The sequence below is a fragment of the Lissotriton vulgaris genome, chromosome 2_1, assembly GCF_964263255.1.
Source record: "Lissotriton vulgaris chromosome 2_1, aLisVul1.2, whole genome shotgun sequence".
Lineage (NCBI taxonomy): Eukaryota > Metazoa > Chordata > Amphibia > Caudata > Salamandridae > Lissotriton > Lissotriton vulgaris.
Genome location: NC_141687.1, coordinates 908,500,108 through 908,518,960, shown reverse-complemented (window position 1 = coordinate 908,518,960; position 18,853 = coordinate 908,500,108). Strand labels below are relative to the sequence as shown.

At 44.1% G+C, this 18,853-nt stretch overlaps 1 protein-coding gene across 1 annotated transcript in view; it reads left to right on the top strand.

The window, feature by feature from the left end:
* The window catches only part of MANEAL (mannosidase endo-alpha like), a 252,251-nt gene that overhangs the window by 40,919 nt on the left and 192,479 nt on the right, over positions 1 to 18,853 (top strand). Inside the window, exon 2 of the mRNA XM_086958735.1 lies at positions 13,811 to 14,374. Coding sequence (XP_086814861.1) covers positions 13,894 to 14,374 — 481 coding nt within the window. The 5' untranslated portion in view covers positions 13,811 to 13,893. The remainder of the gene's footprint in view (positions 1 to 13,810; positions 14,375 to 18,853) is intronic.

Below are 18,853 nucleotides of genomic sequence, written 5' to 3'. Positions count from 1 at the left end.
TTCCCCGGCAGTCACGGGTAAAGGAAATTTATGCAGAATAATTCTTGGAGTATTTTTCATTTTTTTAAATTCTGGTGATATTATCCTCTTCACCGCCTCTGGAAACGTATGCCTGTGACGGTTATTCCAATGATATTTTGAACTTGGGTGGGCCTAATTTGAACATTCGAATTTGGTGATACTATTTATATCACCGCGTCTAGAAACATACACATGTGACGAATATTCCCATGATAACTTGCACCTGGTAGTATCAACCTGGATCATTCGCCCTGAAGAAGTCCACTCTCTGGGCAAAACGTGTCAACTGTTTCCTCAAATGTTTTTATCAAAAAATTGAATAAAAGAAGAAGAAAGTATACTTTAGACACAGACTCATCCGTTTTTCATATTGTTGAGTGGTGCACCTATTTGTTTGGTTTTTAAGCTGCTTTTAAACGAATGTACACCAGCACGTGGATCCAAGTTAAATTGCCAATGTTACCAGATTATCAAGGAGAATCCCCACTGAAAAAGGCCTCAAACAAGGCTGCGTGTTAGCCCTACACCTATTCAATTTGATATATCCCCTAGACTCGACCAGGTAAATTCTCATCCACCACGCTTGGGCCCTTTGATTTTGACACACCTCTCCTATGCAGATGGCATAGTATGGCTTAGCTTAACAAGACTAGGACACCAAAGATGGCTCATCGAATAAAAAAAATATGTTACTGTTAACAAACTTGAATATAATATAACAATAACTAAAATAATGACTATCAGGAACCGACCTGGGCAACCCCGCAAAATTAAGCTGGACAATGATGTCCTAGAGGAGGTCAGTAGCTACAAGTTCATAGGAGTGTACATAGAGTGTAGACTAAATTTCCAAAAGCACAAGCAATACTTCACCTAGAAAGGCAATGGCCTGATTTATGCGTTCTGTACATTGGCTAAGAAGCTGGACGGCCCCTTCCTTCGCCGCTACTGGCAACGGCAACAGAGCTATGCAACATGAACCTGCCCTTCCCAGTCTTTCGGCAAGCAATAAATAAGGCTGCCAAAATGCACTTTTATATTGACGATAAAAACAGATTAACTAGCTGTGCGCATGCCTAGATGGTCCCTCAATCCCAGGATCATATTTAACTTTGACATTTTCGTCACATTTAAAGAGACAATTTATGGCAATACAATTTGGCACACTACTATCCTTGGCAGACCAACCAGCCCGGAAATACCATGGTCCTATATCATTTAGACTGTGTAACTATGAGAAGGAGGATTTTATTCATTTAACCTGTATGTGCCCCTTTTTTTTAAAAAGCACGTGTTCTACTATTGATTTTTTTTAAATTCTTGGGTCATTCGATCATGGAGGACTGCGATAATAACCTGACTCGATCTAGAAGTCAGCTTAAATGTAAGATGAAGAAATATTTGACCTTACATGAAAAAGCAATCCAGTCTACATTCAAATGACCCGTTAGGTAACTTCTTGCTGGGTGGTGGGCACACAAGATCACAGCCTGGTCTAGGTATAAAGGCAGCATTATACTCAACAATGTTCACTGGCAAAATGGATTATGCATAACGATTTTTACTTATTAATGATATTGGCACTAAGAGCACTGTGGTTCTTTACTGATGACTACTTACTGACAAGTAAAGGGGATTTTACTGTCCTTTCATTTTTTGAAACTGTAATATTCTGGTGGTTAAACTCTCCATTAATGATTTACAAAGACTATAGTCTCCAGTGAGACCGTGAATGCGATGAATTTTACGTTTTAATCTTGCCCTACATTTTGTTTCTGTAATTGTAGCAACATTGTTACGGTTTTCATTAACCCAAACAAAATAGATGTTTTGTATCTTTTTTAAATTAATCACACAATAAAGTGTTCACTCATTCATTCATTCATTCATTCAATGTTGGGTAGATTGGTGGATGTAGAAAGGAGGGGGATTTAGGGTTGAAAGATGGATCTGGTGAGACTAGATATCACTGACACAAAATATCAGTTTGAATTGAGTTCTGAACCTGGGAACAGGAAGGTGTCGTATGCTTGCTGGGTGCCTGAGAATGATGTTAGAGGAGACTGTGTCAATCAGTCACTAACCTGGCCACCTGTTTTCACAAAGCAGGAAACATGACAAGACCAGTGAGAGCCTGCCTGTATAACTGGGGCACGAAAAGAGTTTATGGCCAAAATTGATATCTCCATGAAAAGTGGCAGGGGGCAGTGGGCAGGGTACAAAATCTAGATATTACAAGTGAAGATGCACTGCACTATAAAGGTGTGACGCAATAGGAGGGTATCATTTAAAAGGATAACTCAATAGCACAAGTGGGGTATCCTAGAGATATAATACTTAATAACACTTTTTACATAGAGAGCTCCTGCAGTAACAGGCATTCATTATATCCCAATTTGAAGGTTCTACATTTATCAGCCTCAAAATGCAGTGGTGGCGACTTGAACCGTGAGAAGCAGGTTAGACACAGATCCTAGCAGACAGTGCCTAAACTCACAGAAATGTCACACCAGTCAATGTAGTGAGTAGGGCAAATTTTTCCACTGCTTGCCATGATCACATTCTCTCTCGTTCTTGCCTGATGCTTAATGTAGAAATTAAGTTGTTGTTGTTAAAAAAAAGAACCCTGTTTTTCAAATATAGTACTGACAGGTTATGGGGCAAACGCATTTGTGTAGTTGAAAACAGATGTACTATGTTCCTGGAGTAGTGTTCTTGGAAATGTTATTCTGCATATAAAATACAACATTGGGAGGCTCTTAGTGTCTTTTATTCAGAAGCCACCTACACACATTCTGGCTCCAGCCCTGCATGAAGATAAAAAACATACCTGTAGCTTTTCTCCTGATTTCTCAGCTCCAGAACTACATGCTCTACTACCCATATGTTTGTTAATCTTTTATGCAATACCATTTGCACCAGGCTTGTGAAGTGTGTGTGTCTCTCTCCTAAGATGTTTTTTTGGGGGGGGGGCTGAATAAAATCACAAAGAAGATGGATTCGCTGTTAACTAGTTTGAATGTCAGTGCGAAACCGAATATAATTCTTGGTGCTACGAAAAAAATGAGTAAAAGCAGGTAAATCGGCATCTATCTCAGTTGCATGTTCAGAGAGGGCAGTGGACCAACATGACCTTAGAGAGCAGCAGGGGACCTCTGAATCTACAGAGAAATGTTGGTACAAAGTCCACTGTAGCAGCTGAGTATGACTGGGTTGGACTTGTAGCACAACTCCAGATTTCCTTTAGCTTCTATTCCTGAGGCATATTTATTCATAAAGCACTTAAACCAGCTGTATGACACTATATGAAAGGCATTCATATCAGCCCACATTATTATTGCATTTAATACATTGGACACTACGACACCATCATAAGGTAAGTATACACCTATTATTCTTCATTCCGCCTAGAATTAGCTTGTGGATAAGTATAACTGTAATTAAGTATAGTGAATACACTTTTACCCTACAATGTAGTGATATGTTGGTTGAGCGGACAGGATATTACTGTTATGTGATATATCACATGCAATATTGTGACACCCCACCTTCAAAAATGGGGAGAACTTTTCAAAATGTAGTTAGAATGTTCTGCTTTGAGGAGGAGATGAAACATATGTTGTGTAGGAAATATGTAAAATAAATTTCTATTCCCCAAGATTGGTGGGAGTGGGTGATGGGGGTTGGGTAACATCTGTATGTATATTCGATCCTACAATAAGTGTGGAAGGCACGTACATGATGAGCATTAGGCAAGCTGAAGTGCTCAAGATGTAGTAGCTGGTCTCTGAAGACTGGCTTGAAACCTTTTAAGGACAATAGTTTCAGGTCAAGTGTAGGAAAGTAAGAGATGTGAATTAGGCCCAGGCGAAATTTTAATTACACCAGCGTAATTTTAGAAATTTCACATAATGCTTGCTATGCAAAATTCCTGAAATTATGTTGTTACGCCATTTGCGTAATTACACTGCCTTTCGTTGTATAAAGATGGCGCACAGGATCAACACAAACAACCAAAATACAAGCAGCTGCTGTTTATGGAATTTGTGTTTTTCTTGCAATTTTTTTAGGGTAAAACCTCAAACATTGATCAAACATTAATTCCAAGACACATTTCGGGCTAAAATATAGCTCTAAAGGACAGATTTGCATTTCACGTACTCAAAATTCACACACCCCTAATGTGAATGGGAACCTGGTACAAAGGGTTTGTTGGGTTTGTGTGCAGCCTGGGGCTCAAGGAAGGGAGCTGGTTGAGAAATAGTGAGGAGATTAACTAAATAAAAAAAAATACAAGCAAGGGCAAATGTATGGATACACTTATTTTCAAGGGTGAGAAGTTAGGGGGCAGGTTCCTGGTGTCATTCAGAGGATGATAGAAAAGTGGATGTCAGTGGGCTGAAATGAGTTCTCTTGGAAAAGTTCTCAACTTTCCTTTGGTCTAAGTAGATGTCAAGCTAGTTTATGACCATGAGTCTGGTGAGGGCCATCACTGAGCAGAGCCCATGGGGTTGAGGACTGAAAGTTAAGAGAAACATGTTGGGACCAACTATTCTTTTATAGCTGACTCGACTCATTCTCTGGGGAGTAAAATGGAGTGAACATAGTACAAGTACCATTCACATGTATTATTCAGTAGCGCAGACTTTTTCACAGACCCCCGGGACCACGCACACAATTCAGCGAAGACATTGCCGACTTCATCAGCCCGCACGCCCTCCCCTCCGCTGACTACATCCTCCTCGGGGACCTCATCTTCCATCTGGAGAACAACAACGACCGCAACACCACCACCCTGCTGGACAACCTCGCCAACCTCGGTCTCAAGCAGCTGGTGACCACCCCCCCCCCCACTACGCCGGACACACACTCGACCCCGTCTTCTCATCCAGCAAGGACATAGCCGTCAGCCACGCCACCGGACTCCTCTGGACGGACCACAGCTGCGTCCACTTCAGCTTCAGTAGGACCACGATCCACCATCACCAGCAACAGGTTGCACGCAGAAACTGGAACAAGATCACAGCTGACCAGCTCGCGACTTCCCTGAGCATGAACCCTCCCACCAGCGCAACGAACCCAAGCCAGGCGGCCACCAACCTCGCAAAGTGGAACAGCAAATGCGCAGACGACCTCGCCCCTCTGAAGACCCCGCCCAGCAGACCCGGCAGCAAGAAAGCCCCATGGTTCACCGACGAACTCAAGAGCTCCAAGAAGAACTGCCGAGCACTCAAGAAAGCCTGGCGCAGAGACCCAACACCGAACAACATGACTGCCCTCAAGCTCGCCACCCGAAAACACCACCAACTGATCCACGCCACCAAGAAAACTGCATTCAAGGAACGACTGGACAACAACGCACACAACAGCAAGGAACTCTTCAACATCGTCAAAGAGCTCTCCAACCCCAACGCCGGAAACAACGACATAACCCCTTCGCAAGACCTCTGCAACTCCCTCGCCTCCTACTTCCACAACAAGATCACGGACATACACAACAGCTTCAGCACTCAACCAACGCACGCCACGACTGAACCACCGCCCCCCACCACCACCCTCCGCGCCTGGACCCCGATCAGCACCGAAGACACCATCCGCACGATGAACTCCATCCACTCCGGATCTCCGGCCGACCCCTGCCCTCACCACGTCTTCAACAAGGCTGACGCTTTCATCGCACCCCACCTGCGGGACATCATCAACACCTCCTTCGACACCGCTACCTTCCCGGAGAGCTGGAAGCACGCCAAACTCAGCGCTCTACTAAAGAAGCCATCAGCCGACCCCACCGACCTCAAGATCTACCGCCCCATCTCGCTGCTCCCGTTTCCTGAAAAGTCATCGAGAAGACCATCAACAAGCAGCTGGCCGCCTTCCTCGAGACGAACGGATCCCTCGACCTCTCGCAGTCTGGCTTCCGGGCCAACCACAGCACCGAGACCGCCCTGATCGCAGCCACGGATGACATCCGAGCCCTGCTCGACAACGGAAAACAGCGGCCCTCATCCTCCTAGACCTCTCCGCGACCTTCGACACTGTCTGCCACCGTACCTTAGTGCGGCGCCTCAGCAACGTTGGAATCCAGGAGAAGGCACTGGAATGGATCATCTCGTTCCTCGCCGGAAGGACACAGAGAGTCCACCTCCCCTCGTTCAGATCAGAAGCCACCGAAGTCATCTGCGGCGTTCTTCAAGGCTCCTCGCTCAGCCCAACCCTCTTCAACGTCTACATGTGCCCCTTCACAGCCATCGTATGCCAACACAACCTCAACATCATCTCCTACGCCGACGACACCCAGCTGATCCTCTCCCTCACCAACGACCCCGCCACCGCCAGAGCCAACCTACACGAAGGGATGACAGACGTAGCCAAGTGGATGACGAACAGCCGCCAGAAACTGAACTCGGACAAGACGGAAGTCCTCATCCTGGGATCTTCACCCCCCACCTGGGACGACTCCTGGTGGCCCCCCGCCATGGGCAACGCACCCAAACCGACAGACCACGCATGCAACCTGGGCTTCATCCTGGACTCCTCCCTCTCCATGACCAGACAAGTCAACGCCGTCTCCTCGTCGTGCTTCAACATCCTGCGCATGCTACGTAAGATCTTCCGGTGGATCCCCACCGAGACCAGGAAGACGGTCAACCAGGCCCTCGTCACCAGCCGTCTGGACTACGGCAACTCCCTCTACGCCGGAACCACCGCCAAACTCCAGAAGAGACTCCAGCGGATTCAGAACGCCTCAGCACGACTCATCCTGGACATCCCCCGTCGCAGCCACATCTCCGGACACCTGAGAGATCTGCACTGGCTCCCGGTCAACAAGAGAATCACCTTCCGTCTCCTCACCCGCGCACACAAAGCCCTACACAACCAAGGCCCAGGATACCTCAACAGTCGCCTCAACTTCTACGCTCCCACACGCCAGCTTCGATCAACCGGCCACGCCCTCGCCGCCGTCCCCCGCATCCGAAGAGCCACCACAGGAAGAAGGTCCTTCTCCTACCTGGCCGCCAAGACCTGGAACTCCCTCCCGACCCACCTCCGCCTGACCCAGGACCACCTTGCCTTCAGGAAGCAGCTCAAGACCTGGCTGTTCGAGCAGTAGCGGACCCCTCCTCCTCTAGCGCCTTGAGACCCTCCGGGTGAGTAGTGCGCTATATAAATGCTTTGATTGATTGATTGATTGACAGCGTGGACGATTGACTCCAAAAAAACTTGGGTTCCTGCATTTAGTGTTTTTATTTTTTATAAATTAAGCAGTGGTTGATGTCCTGTGTCAGTGTCTGAAATGCTCGAAGTACATCTTGCCTCCAATGGCCACATGCATCATTGTAAGGTTTTGCGATTCCTTATTTGCGAAAATTAGGGAATTGCAAATAAGGAATCGCAAAACGGGATGCATCAATTAATTCGCATAATTTTTGCGAATCGGTGAAAATCGCAATTTTTACTGAATCGCAAAGATTATGCGAATTCTAAATTGCGATTTCGCAATTCCCATTGATTCCTATAGGCCAAAAGGCCCGTAGGAATCAATGGGAAGGCATTGACATTTTGCGAATTTCTATTAGCGATTCGCAAAATGTTAATGCATTCCATGGGTGCAGGGGGGGGGTCCAAATGACCCCCCCCCCCTGCACCCCTGAAATGCATTTTTAAGTGCATGTTAAACACACACATGTCCTAAGGACATGTGTGTCTGTAACATTACAGTGTTTTAAATGCAATTTTGTGCATTTTAAAACTTTTTCTCAAATTACCACGAGGTTCACCCTCGTGGTAATTTGCACCCCCTAATTGCGAATTCGCAATTTCAAAAGCAATCATGCATTGCTTTTAAGGAATCGCAAATTTGCGATTCCTTAAAAGCAATCGCATTTTTGGAATTCGCTAAAAATACCGATTTTCCCAAAAATGTTTGATGCATACAAAAAAGATATTTAGGAATCGCAAACGGCCGAATTTACCGATTCGCACCGTTTGCGACTCCTAAATACCTTGATGCATGTGACCCTTGGTGTAGAGCAGGTGCAGTTAGACAAACAAGAACTGCGAAGCAGTCAGTGGGTCCACAAACACGACTATCAGAATAGGAGAAAAATGTTGTAAATAGTAAAATAACAATGAAAAAGAGCGTTTGTAGAACGACAAGGTGGCGAAATATATCTTCAGTATGGCAAAGAATAAGAGTCTAACTGAGAAGGTGATTGTGGGTAAGAATTCACCCTGCAAAAATAGTTTATTACAAAATATCGCAATAATAGAGAGTGTGGAAACTCATATATATAATGAAAGGCAAAGAATCATCGAACTGAATTCACAAAGTGAGCAAAAATAGCATTAAGTGAGCAAATACCATTCCTGATTCACAGAATCAGGAATGATGAAATTTTAGTTTAAATGTAATATGCTCAAAACGTCTACCTGGGAGGTCAGTCTGCAAACGTTAGTGAAGAATCACAAACCTATAAGTTAATGTGCATTTACAAACCTGCTTCAGGTAATTTCCCACCATGAGAACAGTTGGTGGTTACATTCTGATGAGGGCAGGAACAAATTGGTGTTCAGGATGGAAATGGGGAGGGAAAACTCACAAAATTGTTGGTAGTGTGTGGGAAATAGGTTCTTCCGTAAGGGAAAATATTGTCCCTGTTTAGGTATACAGATCAAAAGCTTTCATTCTGCAACTGCACTTTGAAGTCATTTATACAGCTGTGCATTACCAGACGTGTCAATGGTTATATAGCAGATGCCATTGCAAGACCGTGGCTGTCCCTGATTCACAGTATTTCTTCAGTTCTTCACGAATTCCGTAAAAGTTGGATGTTTATGTTAATGTCTAACTTTTATGGCTGGAGTTTGGTGAAATGGCAATATAGAATTTGGATGAGCAATGACAACAACGTGGCTAATCAATTCCGTTGACCTTTCTTTTCCTCTAAAGGAACAGTAGACCGCCGCTGGTCTCAAAGTCCCTCTGTTTTTCACTCCACCCCATGGTCAATGTTGGTTTCTAGCAGTGAACCCTGAAACTGACAGATATGCAAACAGGTGCAAGTGGAGGTCAATATGGTTGACAATGCCCTTTATACACAGTGTGGAATAACGCATTTCCAAATTGTATAGTGTTGTATATAATAGCTAGTACACACTGAGATGGTGCTTAATTTATGGATGTGAGAAGGATGATTGAGCAGGTACTCATGATAACAATTTCAGGTATGACTCCAATAACATCCCGACACTAGATATGTGTATAGGTCAGAATGTAAGACCCATCCTCATTCCATTAAGGGTGGGACGAGGTGTGTGTGTGTGTGTGTGTGTGTGTGTGCGCGTGCGTGCGTGGGTGTGTCTCTCAAGTGACCAGGCCCTACCATGACAGTTGCGTGCATGGCTACTAACAAGAAGCCAGTGACAGATCTTTGTATTGGTCAAAATGTACAGACCCACCATAAGACCAATGCATGCATGTGTCCTAATTCCTCCCATGACAGATTTGTGTATGCGTGTCCATGTGCGAAGGGCCACATTCCTACATAATATCCAAAATTCCTCCATGATATGTGTATATGACCCAAGCCACCAGCAGCATACTTCTTTCTCTATATGAGTGCCGGTGATCAATCTACCCCAATGCCTGACCAGTGCTTGAGTTGATGTAACGGAGGCAAATTCATTGGATCAACCCTCTGTCATCATGCACATGTTGACTCCAGGTCCACTAACAACTATTCCCTCCCCAGTTCTAGAAATGAAACGATTTTGCTGATCTACTTGCCTTCTATGTGTGTTGTGTGTCCCTTAATTAGCAACTATCACCTAGGCAAGCCTCTAGTTGTTTGTCTGAAAGATGCAAAGAATGGAAACGTTCTCTGGACTCAAGCTTTTAGTACACCCCTCTTGGGTTGTTTTATGATTGCTCCTGTGCTGATTTGACGAGCAAAAGGGTAACATGTATGGCACTACATAGGCTGAAACCTCTATGCAGAAGTTTGGATTGTGGGGATATCTTGAAGCCCTGCAGAAGTTTCGCAACATTAGATCTGAGCTTTTTGTGATTTGTGTGGCTAAATTCCTGGTTTGGGCGTGGCTGATCCGTACAAAGAAATTAAACACTTATTTAAATCGATTGCCATGATATGAATTACATGTCATATGCTCACAACTTTTTAATATTATGGGACATGTTTGCAGTTTTTTAACATATTTTATGTATTGTATGTTGTCTTTTATGAATTTTACTTCGAAATAAAGACATAATGAACTGAACTGAAACGTTCTCTGGACTCAAGCTTTTAGTACACCCCTCTTGGGTTGTTTTATGATTGCTCCTGTGCTGATTTGACGAGCAAAAGGGTAACATTTATGGCACTACATAGGCAAATAAATAAATAAGTGAAATCTCGCAAACATAAACAATATAACTGGCCTACAGTGAAAGCTAGCAGAACTGCAACCCAGCAACCATCTCAAAGCACTTACATTTGCTTGCTAAGTCCCCACGCTGAAAAGGGCATTTATTCCTAGTATTAACTTATTTCACCAAACATGTCACTATTCTGGCTACTTCTCGATGATTTGTTATTTATTATACAAATGAAAATAGAGGGCTACTAAACAGAAGTGCAGCTAGAGGAGCAGGAGGACCCCAATTAAGCCTTTAGCTGGGGTATTAGTCAATCAGTTTTTAATTGGGTTACAAGGGGTAGCAATGTGTTGTGATAGAGGAAAGAGCGGACTATGGCAGTCATTGTGAGGCGGCTTTTAATTTTCTATATGCGCAGTAACTCCTGCTACTGGACATATGGGAATTCTGAGTATTGCAAGAACAACTGCATCCCACTAATAAACTTCAGTAGTTCAAACCTACTAAAATGTATCAGGGGGAAATGTCCCATAAATAGCAAGATTGCAGAGGTTAGTATGACAAGCTCCACAATCAACCTTATTGCCCGTCTTCACAAAAAATACATAATTGGTAGGTATTTATCAAACCCAATAACTTCCAAACCAGAAGTGTCGGATGTTATAGGGTGTAATAAATTCTGCAACAACTGACAACCCTTTGATCATGACAACCAATATGTTGCTGTTCAAGAACAGGTAAACTCCAGTAAATGCTTAATTTGAGCCAGTGTTTTCCTTGTTTGGCACCAGCACCTAATTATTAACACCCGTACTTGTTTATGAATGTCCACCACATGGAGGCACTGTCTGGCCGGCTATTTTTTGTGACACAGGACATTAGCTGAGTGTTTATCAATTCAATATCAGTGTATACAGGACAACTTTATGTGACCTGAACCAGTCCAAATGGTCTCATTTGCAGGAATGTGAAGATGTATACCTTTGCTGGCAGGGTCATCAGGCGGTGAAATCTGCAGTGGCTTCCTGTAAAATGCATTGGGCCCTGGCACTTATGTTTCTGCAAATGAAACACCGAGTAAAGATACAGAATAAGTACTGCGTCCAGCGGTACTTCGTTGATGTATTACACGGCCTCCATATGCACTCAAAGGGGTTGAGAAGAGCAGCTGGTAGCTATGCTTTAAGCACTGGCACCTGGGCACTCAACTCCAAGGGGCACATGCTTCGGAGCTTTTACCAATTGAACTGTGGTCGTCAGGTTTTCCGAATGTTGCTGCTGGATCGAGATTCCTAAATACAGCGCAGTGTAGTGCTGCTTGCAGCAGTTAACCTTTGCCCCGGAGGGACTTGTGTGTGGTGCAGGGACTCCTAGTATTTTGATCTCTACCAGGCGTCGATAAAGAACGTTTAAAGTCGTTTTTTGTCCTTTTGAATATTTTTCATGTTAAGACCAAATTTAGGTGTCTGTATGCAGTATGTGATAATCTGTAAAAAAAAACAGCAAAATTACACTTGTTCAGTTCTGGCTACCTCAACAGGAAAATGTGAAGGGCAACTGGACTTAACGTCGCCTTCAGGATCCAAAGATCTTTAGGAAGAGGCTGAACACCTTCCTTTTCAATTAGCCTGTTTCTCTATTCCTGTTCTCATTCCACTGGGCATGCGCCGGGACACTCTTTGAGTAGCTGTGCATGCAAATATCTATAAAATAATAAGATAGCACCTGAAAGCAACAGGAACTCACCCTAGGTGGGTTTTGTAGACATCAAAAGGCATGTGTTGCACCCAAAGGAGCTAGTTCAAAGCACAAAAACTGCTAAAAAGGACCTAGGTACAAACCAAATTTGTGGTGCCATTTTCTGGTTAGGGGGGTGCGGTGCAGTGATACATTTTACTGTAGCCCCGAACATTTAAACAAGGAACATATAGCAATATCTGGAAATACTTTCACGGCAGCAAAGATTTTAACAGTAGGAAGGTTGCCTCCATAAAAATGTGCATACCTTTTACCCCCAAGATATGTATCAGTTTACTCATCATTATGGTTTAGAATTAAAACATGGTAAGGAAACGGGGAAACGAAGACTTCCAACAATAGGATTATTAACCTGAAAAAGAATGTATGTGTTTAGTTATTGTTTAATATATTCTTGAGAGAAGATGTGTCCTAGCCGACAAAGATGCCATATATGGAACTGGAGACCAATTTCGAGTCCTGGTGGGGGCTCAAAAACCTATTATTCTGATTGAATCACTTTATCTCCCCCCTTAAAAAATATAAATACATATATATATATATATATATATATATATATATATATATATATATATATATATATATATATATATATATATATATATATATATATATATATATATATATATATATATATTAAACTTTGACCTTTTGCAATGTAATCTGGTGCTCATGTTAGGCCCTTGGGCCAAGTTCGTAGTATAGAAAAAATGCAAATTATAAAAAGGTAGATTGATAAAATCACATGCTTCGATCCTATTTAACAGTCTGAACTATAAAATATATTTTTAGCATTCTTAATTGATAAGCATTGATTTAGAACAGTAGCAATCAAATCACACCATTCCAAAAACTTGCTAAAGATGAAGGTAGACTCAGTTTTAGAGAGCAGTATTATGGAATAGTTAAATCATAAGATAGCTAAGAAACTCGGAGAATGTACAATCAACAGTCTATAACTACTCATGAAAGGCACACTTTTTTAGAGGGATTTGAGTAAGGCTGTACAAAGTTGCATGACCTTTTCACAAAGTTTCATGAAAATACTATCAAACTACACTTTCAGCGGGAAATGTCTCCTGGCAAGATATTTTCTGCAAGTCTCCCGTGAGCACAAATTAAACAAAATTGAATAATGTGAAAGGTAAAAAAAATCAAGAATTTCACACGACAGAGAATTTGGAAATTTTACTTGTGTAATCCAAATTTTACCAAGGTTTAGATTTGAGGCGCTGTATATATTCATAAGTAAAACATGTATAGTATAATTCTGAAAATGCTACAATTTGCAAAAGCCTACATATAAGTGAAAACAAGTAATAATGTAATTCGGAAAATTCAACCCTATAGACTTCAAATTGTGTGCATCGTGGAAGCATGGCTGTGCACAAAGAGCATACATCACATTGCACTTAATGCTCTCCTAATTTAATACCCTGCTAACTTACAGAGAGAGTCACAGATAGCAGCTGCAGAAGAACACTTTCTCAAATTTACTTACAAATTTTAGCAAACAGAGGCATGCTTATCCTCCAGCTTTAACCTGTAGCTCCACCAACTCCTATTGCTCTCCATGAATCACAGGCTGAAGCTGTGTTGTCGTTGTTACTGTTGACTCCCCACTGCTGACGCTTTTGCATCTCTCCACTATTACAGGGGATCCTCCTAGAGAACGTTCACCTGCAGAAGCCACCTACCTAGGAACCAGAGGAGGCAGACCAGACATCAGCTGATAGGACATGGCAAGGCTACGTAAAAAGGCAGGCATAGCTCTCTTCCTCTTCACGCTTTTCATCTTTGGAACTATGATGGGGCTACGGACCCTGAAACCGAGTGATGGTTTTTCAGACCTGGCGCCAGGACTAGAGCTGGTGCCCTTCATGGAACATGTGGACCGGCGCTCGGTGTCTCACAAGGCTGTGCCCCCATCCCATGGAGTCACAGGCACAGATGGCCACACTGAACCAATTGTCTACCGTGACATCCATATCTTTTACTACATGTGGTATGGCAACCCCAAATTTGATGGCAAATTTGTGCACTGGGACCACGTGATGGTGCCACACTGGGATCCCAAGATATCTGCCAGTTACCCAAAGGGAAGGCATAGCCCTCCAGAGGATATCGGCTCCAGCTTCTACCCTGAACTTGGCCCGTACAGCTCAAGAGACCCAAATGTGCTGGAAGAACACATGAAACAGCTGAAAGAAGCTGCAATTGGTAAGATCATTTGTTTTGAAATTCAATGTATTTCATGTCGGTACCACTAACAGTATATTCAGGTGATCCCAAAATGTAAGAAGCACTACAAGATGTATAAAATATGTTACCTAGCCATAACAGTGACTATAAATATGAAAGCATGCATTTTTAGGTGGACTCTGAGACAGCTCTGTCTGCATGCTGATTATTCTTAAAAGATAAAAATTAAATAACTTTAGAAGGGCTAAGAGCCTGCCGGCTACTTACCATTGGTTTGCTTGAATTTTGCTCTCATTTCCATGGTTGTCATTGGTCAGCGAATTTTCTCTTCCTGTGCTTTAACTTTGCCTTCGAATATTAGTCCATACCATGGAGCATGTGTGGTAAAGGTATAGGCGTGGTAGTGGAATGTGTGGTAAAGGCTTATGTGTGGTAATGATTGCGTGTTAAATGCTGTGTTGTAATGGTTGTTTCCCATGGAGCATGGACCAAGTACAGCTTCCGGCCAGCGTCCAGTGTCCTTCCAACGGACATGCACATCTGGAGGTGCTTTTTTTTCATTTCAGCTCTAATACTCCAAGAGAGTGCATCTGTTATAGGCCTCCCACCCTTCTCATCCGGCGGCATTGCTTGCACCTGGCTTCCCTCACTCCTGTGTCGCTGCACACACTCTATGGTATCGGGAAGAAAAATGCATGCATCTTATTGCAACCGTGTTTACTCTAAACCTCTCCCTCAATCCTTTCCCTGGTTGTGGGTTGTGTGCGGTTCTCCAGCTCTCCTCAGGTGCAGTTTATGGTATGTCAGATGCCGTTTTGTTGCTTACGTGTGCTTGTTGGAAGCAGGTTGAAAGTTTTTTCACCCACCCATCCGGAGGGTTGCTGCAGTCGTCTCTTTCTCCCCGTGACTCCATTCCCCTCTCCTGAGGGTGTGCTTTATTTTTACTGCTTGTTCTCACAGCAGATCTGTGCTTGCCACCCTCTGTGTGGACTCAGAGAGACAACTGCTGTTCCCATCTTCCACAGTTCGTCTCCTGCTTCATCCACCAACTTTGAAATATTACGTTTGAAAACAATGGCCTCGTCTCCAAGTTACAGGTGGGGCTGTGAGTTGTTTTAACCCTTTCGCTGCGGCGGCTATTCCGCCGCAGAGCTAAAGGGACGGGGCGGCCGCGCGGCCGCCGCATGCTGGTGACAGAACTGCTCTGTCACCAGCTGGGGTTGAGCTATGCTGGTGACGGAGCGGTTCCGTCATGACCCGCCCCGCTCATTAATACTGCCGCGCAGGCGCGAAATCAGCGCCGCGCAGGCGCGGCGGCCGGGCCATGACGGAACCGCTCCGTCATCAGCACAGCCCAACTGTAGCTGATGACGGAGCGGTTCCGTCATCAGCAGGGGAGGGGTTAACATCAAAGGTGAGCATGCCTCTGAAAATGCTCTGCCTTCCAACAAGCTACAAGGACACACCTCCCCTTTTGCACTCTCCCTTGCAAACAAAATGTTCCTGATTACCTTTAAAAATAAATTATTATTTATGAAAATGGTGTTGCTGTTAGTAATACCATCCTAAAAGTCATACCTTGCATACTTACAGCGGTTTCAACTGGAGGCTGGGACCTCTTAGCACTTTAAATGCATGTGTCACTATTCCAGATTGCGCCAACCAGCGTCAGTGCTGCGGATATAGTGTAATTCATAGACAAACACACACATCTGATAAACCTAATGGGCCTTCATCATGTACGATTTCCGTTCCCCCTGATAACTTTAACTTGTATGTATTTTTCCGTAAAGGTGTGCATTGTATTTTAAAAGTATTTGTCTGACGATGAAAGGCCAAAAAAGTAATTGTAGTGTAACAACAATATGCTGTTCTTTTCAGGAGCAGCTCCTCCATAAGGGCGAAGGGGCATCGCCATACTAAATAAAAGTGCCCCAGAGATGAAAAATATAATGGTAATAAAGTTCATTTAATACCTTTTTATTTTTCACTACCCCATCCCTAGCCAAGTGTCAGGGCGGGGCTAATACTGCTGAGTGGCAGTAGCAGGGAGGGGTGGAGGGCTGGGCACTTAAGTTCAAAGTGTGCATGTCACTTTTGCCAGCTGTCTTGCAATAGCCAGCCAACCTCTCTAAACAAGCTGTCTTAGACAGCTGGGAGAAGAGCAAGTATAGGTCTCCAGTGCCTTTGGGAGCGCTGGGAGAGCCAACTCTATCCAATCCTGGCACTTCTCTGATGCTGGCTAAGCATCTTAACTGGTTAGGGAAGTTGGCTGGGGTACACTCTGGATGATGGGAAGACCACTAGGACCAGAGCGAGGACGTGCAGAAAGGTAAGTTAATGTTCTATTTTACTTTATTTAACCTCTTAGGTGCCCATGACACGCTCAGATTGTCATGCAGCACGGTGGTGCTGGGCTGATGACGAGCTGAGCTCGTCATGACCGTTACAGAACACCCACGCGGAGATAATTCCTCCGCTGTGCTGGGCATTCCATTGGAACGGGCGTGGTCATGACGAGCTCAGCTCTAGCACTTTAGATCACTTGTGGGAATCAAGATGAACCTTTGCCAAGGAGAGAAACCAAGAAAGCTGAAGGAGGAGACTGCCCCTGTGCTGTTTGCTGTTTGGGGTTGGCCTGCAGTGGTTACATATTGCCAAGGAAAGGAGAAAAGGAACTTTTTGTGTACTTTATCATCTTGGGGAAAATCTCCAAGGCCTTGAAGCTGAGCTTGCCTCCGGTTCTGAAGTCTCATGGACACAAAGACTTAGCCACCAGCTCCCCTGAATTTCCTTGCTATAAATTCTACGTGCAGAGTGGTGCCTGCTGCTGTTTTTGGGACCTCTAGAGACTGCGTTTCGCTGGGAGTTGGAAGCGCAGCGCAATGAGGAAGAAGCGTGTCGCCGCCGCAGCTGTTGCCGTCGCATCGCTGAATAAGCTTGACTCCGCCGCAGCTGTTTGCCGACGCATCATCGAAGAAGCGTGTTGCATCGCTGGAGAAGCGTGTCGCCGCTGCAGAGATTGCTGTCACGTCACCGGAGAAGCGTGTCACAGTGCCTGTCGCTGCTCAAGAGTTCACCAAGTGAGCCAATTAACTCCCCAAGGCTAAATCCTCCACTTATAGGGGTTTCAGATAGCATAAGCTGTAAAATGGGATTTTGTAGGAGCCTTGCTAAATGAGCATGGGCTACTTGCAAGAGACATTTAGCCAGCTCAAATCTTCACAGCCTAATAAATGGCTACGTCTTTCTGTGTATGACATTAAAAGTGATTAACACCCTGTGCTGAAGGCATTAACCACTGATAATTGCCCACCCTACAAATATGGGACTACGGCAAGGACGCATACTGAAATTAAATATAATGAAACTAAAAGATTTTATGGAGCACACTAAACCCGAGGGTGTCAAAGCGCTAATGGAAGGCAGTCTACAACAGTCTAGAATCGAGTGGAAGATAGCAAAGGGGTTTAAGAGGAAAAAAGCCATGTTTTCAGATGCGTTTTAAAAACAGCAAACAACTCAACTTAAAAAATGTGAGTACAGGTAGGGTAGTCTACAGTTGTGCAGTGGCAACCGACATGGAACATCCTCCCCATTTCTCCTTCCAAAATCTGAGAATCACCACCTTCTTACATAAGGAGGATTTGAGAAGCCTGCTGGGAGTGTACCAGCGAAAGAGTGTATTGAGTTGACTGGGCCTTTCTGGTGCAGGGCTAAAAAAAGATGCAAAGAGCCGTGAAGCTAATCCTTTTTCTGACTTTGAGCCAGTGAAGGAAACAAATCCTGTGTCTGACTGAGAGATGTCTGGGGATATTAAGGATGAGGCGGTCAGCCGCATTCTGTGTGACTTAAAGTTTATTGAGACAGGAAACATTGATGTTGAGGTACAATGAGTTGCAATAGTCCAATTGTGAGGTGATAAATGCAATGATGACTGTTTGGCACAATTCCAGGGGAATGTAAGGGAAGATCTCTCCCAGGGCCCTTATAATGACTATTAGTGTGGCTGGCGTCAGTATCAAACCTCTCAAGGTGTTATCGAAGATGAGACTAATGTTTGTGGCTGACTCAACTGGAGTGGGAAGGGGTCCACAATCCTTTGGCCACCAGATATTGGATCAGATGGACGCCTGTGTAGCAAACATCAATACCTCAGATTTGTCTGCTTTAAGTTTCAAGGCAAAGTCTTTCATCCACCTACTAACGCTGGACATACATTGATTGAACTTCTCAACCACAGATGTCAGTTCATTGGAAATGGACACAATGATTTGAGAGTCATCGGCATACTGTAGTACTTGGAAGTCAAAAGAACTCACCAATTCAGCCAGCGAGGCAGCATACACATTAAAAAGTGTCAGCTTAGGGACAAGCCCTGGGGAACACCACAGAGAAGGCTAAAGGCTCCCACCTTAAAACCCCACAGCTGGCAAATTGTACTCAATTGGTGGAGAAGCTTCAAAGCGGTCCCACAGACACCGACTTATCTTATCT